Genomic DNA, 3098 nt, shown 5'->3' with positions numbered 1-3098 from the left:
CCCCAGTGGCTCAGTGTGCTCTGCTAACATGGGAATGGACCGGGAATAGACCTGACAATGCCGGGGCATTACACATTCTGCCGCTCCCCGCCTGGTGCACGCACACCCTGAACCCCGTGCTGGGCCTCACACACAACCACAGACAGTCTGACAATGACATGACTGTAGCGGCCTCACACACCTGCACTAGCAGACACACTCAACCACGGACACACACTCACTCACACACACGCACTCACTTGCTCATACAACCACACACACAGATACATACACAGACACACACACAGAGGAGGGCACACAGGCACACACAAACACACACATACAAACATACACACACACCCACACACTTGCTCTTTAAAAGTAACAGCAGCTGTCATGGTGTGAGGGAAGGGCAGGCTGACAGCAGAGGAATCTGTCTGACTGATGATTGCTGAGCTTCTGTATGCTTTCCTTTCTCAGTGATACATCTAAAATGTTCAAGAGTTATATCTCTAATTGTGTTACCAATTCAAAAAGCATATACTATTGCACTCACACACACACACATACACACACACACACACACACACACACACACAATCAGGCACACACACACACACACACACACACACACACACACACACACACACACACACACACACACACACACACACACACACACACATACACCCACACACACACACACACACACACACAAACACACACACACACAGACACACATCACACACACAGGTACAAATAGACTGTGACAGATGGTTATGATATAAACCACATGTTGACTAACATTAGAGCATGGCACTCTGGGACACAGGTCTCAATGTCTGATTAAATAACAACCGTTAGTCTTTGAATCATATAGAATGTCCCTCACATCTGCTCGCTTATTTCCCTCTCTGCTTTCACATTGTTCCTGCATTCTTTCCTTCTTTCTTTCTATCTTCCCAATCGAGTAAAATGTACATATTTTTCTGTGTTTCTGTCTTCCAACTGATTCATGCCCTACAAACTTCAGTACCTGATACACTGTATCACTTTGAGTCATTTATTCATTCAGCAACCAGCACCCTTTTAAGTCTCAAGCCCCACCCTACCCGGTCTCCCCCTCCCCCCCCAAACCCCCCAGCTATAAGTTCTCTGAGCGGTGTCATCTATTGGAGTGCATGGAGATATATAAACTCCAGCAAACTACCATGTGTAACAGACCTTTCTGCACAATGTTCTAGAATCCACTTTATCTTTTACCTTGTGTTGTTTCTCTGACACAGACTCCCTCTGGTCCTCTGCCTGTCAGACGTTTTCTATTCAGAGCTTCTTATTGAAATCTCTCTCTGGACCACTTAACTATGGCCTTTCAAAGCTTGGTCAGAACATGGCCCAAATCGAATTTGTGTCAGACACTTCTGACACAAATCAAGTATCAATTATCAATGAATTGGAACTGTCCCTATTGAATTCAAACCATTGATCCCCTATTTCATCCAATCATCTTCCATCCCTCCACCCATCCATCAACCATCCCTCCACCCATCTACCATCCCTCCATCTACCCATCCCTCCACCATCCCATTCCTCCACCCACCCATCCCTCCATCAGCCCATCCCTCCACCCATCGACCATCCCTCCACCCATCTACCATCCCTCCACCCATCTACCATCCCTCCACCCGTCCATCCCTCGATCCATCATCCTGGCCTCCACCCGTCCCTCCTCCGGTCCAACCACCTTCCTTGCCCCTGGTCCCATACCTCAGCCTGAGCTTCTGGAGGTCGTCGGCGAGGTTGTCCCTCTCCACCTCCACGCGGGAGCGCTGGCTGGTGACGGCCTCCACCTGCCGACGGAGCTCCCTCATCTCCTCCTCGAACATCTCGGCCACGCGGCCGGTGCCCTCGCGGCCCTTCAGGCGCTCCACCTCCACGCTCAGCGCCGCGTTCTGCTGCTCCAGGAAGCGCACCTTCTCGATGTAACTGGCGAAGCGATCGTTGAGGTGCTGCAGCTCTGCCTTCTCGTTGGTGCGCGTGTTCAGGAAGTCCTGGTTCATGGCGTCCGCCAGGTTGAAGTCGAGCTTCTCCCCGGAGTAGGTGCGCACGGCCGAGGAGGACCCGTAGGCGCCGCCGCCGCCGCCCGCGGCCCGGCCGGAGGACCGGAGGCTGGAGGCGTAGGAGGGCATGTGGCCGGACTTGACTTCGTACACCCGGGAGGAGGACATGTGGGAGCTGCGGCCCGCGCCCCCGGAGGAGGAGTACATGGAGGACATGGGCGTGGAGCCCACACCGGAGCCGAAGGTGCGACGGTAGGAGGAGGCGGACTGGGCGGAGGAGGAGTAGGACTTGTCCATTGCTGAGAGCTTCTGGGCTGACTGGTGGCTGACTGGTGCGCGGTCTGGGGCGGACTGGGCGGTGTTCTCTTGGCGGTGCGGTTGAGGCAAGTTGAGCAGCTGAGACCTGAGTGTCCCGGAAGGCGGAGGAATGACAGACTAAATGTAGAAAGGCCTCGCACGGGACGCAGCTATTCATAGCTATGGCCACGCCCACCCCCCCTACCCCACCTCTACCTCCCATGTCCAACCGCCCCCCCCCCCCAAAACTTTAAATAATTCCCGTGCAGTGAAGAAAGAGGAAATAGAGGATTCATAGGGGGTCATGTGATCTCACTGCTTCGGATACTTACTTACTTTACATTTACTTTACATTACTTTACACTTTTACTTTACCTTAACTTAACATAAAGTGAATGCCACCCAACGCCTCCCACGACACATGACTCCTATGCCCCTTCCTAATGTACATCAGTAACCTTATACGACCCTCCCAGCCCCAGCAACTCTCTTTCTCTCTCTCACATGCACACACACACACACACACACACAGACAAACTCACACACGCACACACACGCACACATACACACACACACACACACACACACACAGACACACACAAAGAAATACACACACGCACACAAACATACTCTCTCACTCTCTATCTCACACATCGCCTCATTCCCTTCGGTGGCTGGCCTCAGCTGTCCATGTGGTCTTGTGTCAGGGTCTAGAGAGGTCGGAAGTCTGAATCAGTCTGTTTGTGTGTGTCTGTGTTTGTG

At 52.4% G+C, this 3098-nt stretch overlaps 1 protein-coding gene across 1 annotated transcript in view; it reads right to left on the bottom strand.

Moving 5' to 3' along the window:
- The window catches only part of desma (desmin a), a 9005-nt gene extending 6527 nt beyond the window's left edge, over nt 1-2478 (bottom strand). Inside the window, exon 1 of the mRNA XM_030344103.1 lies at nt 1747-2478. Coding sequence (XP_030199963.1) covers nt 1747-2336 — 590 coding nt within the window. The 5' untranslated portion in view covers nt 2337-2478. The remainder of the gene's footprint in view (nt 1-1746) is intronic.
- Nucleotides 2479-3098: the final 620 nt, after the last annotated feature.

Source organism: Gadus morhua, chromosome 20 (genome assembly GCF_902167405.1).
Source record: "Gadus morhua chromosome 20, gadMor3.0, whole genome shotgun sequence".
Lineage (NCBI taxonomy): Eukaryota > Metazoa > Chordata > Actinopteri > Gadiformes > Gadidae > Gadus > Gadus morhua.
This window is presented reverse-complemented; position numbering and strand designations above follow the sequence as displayed.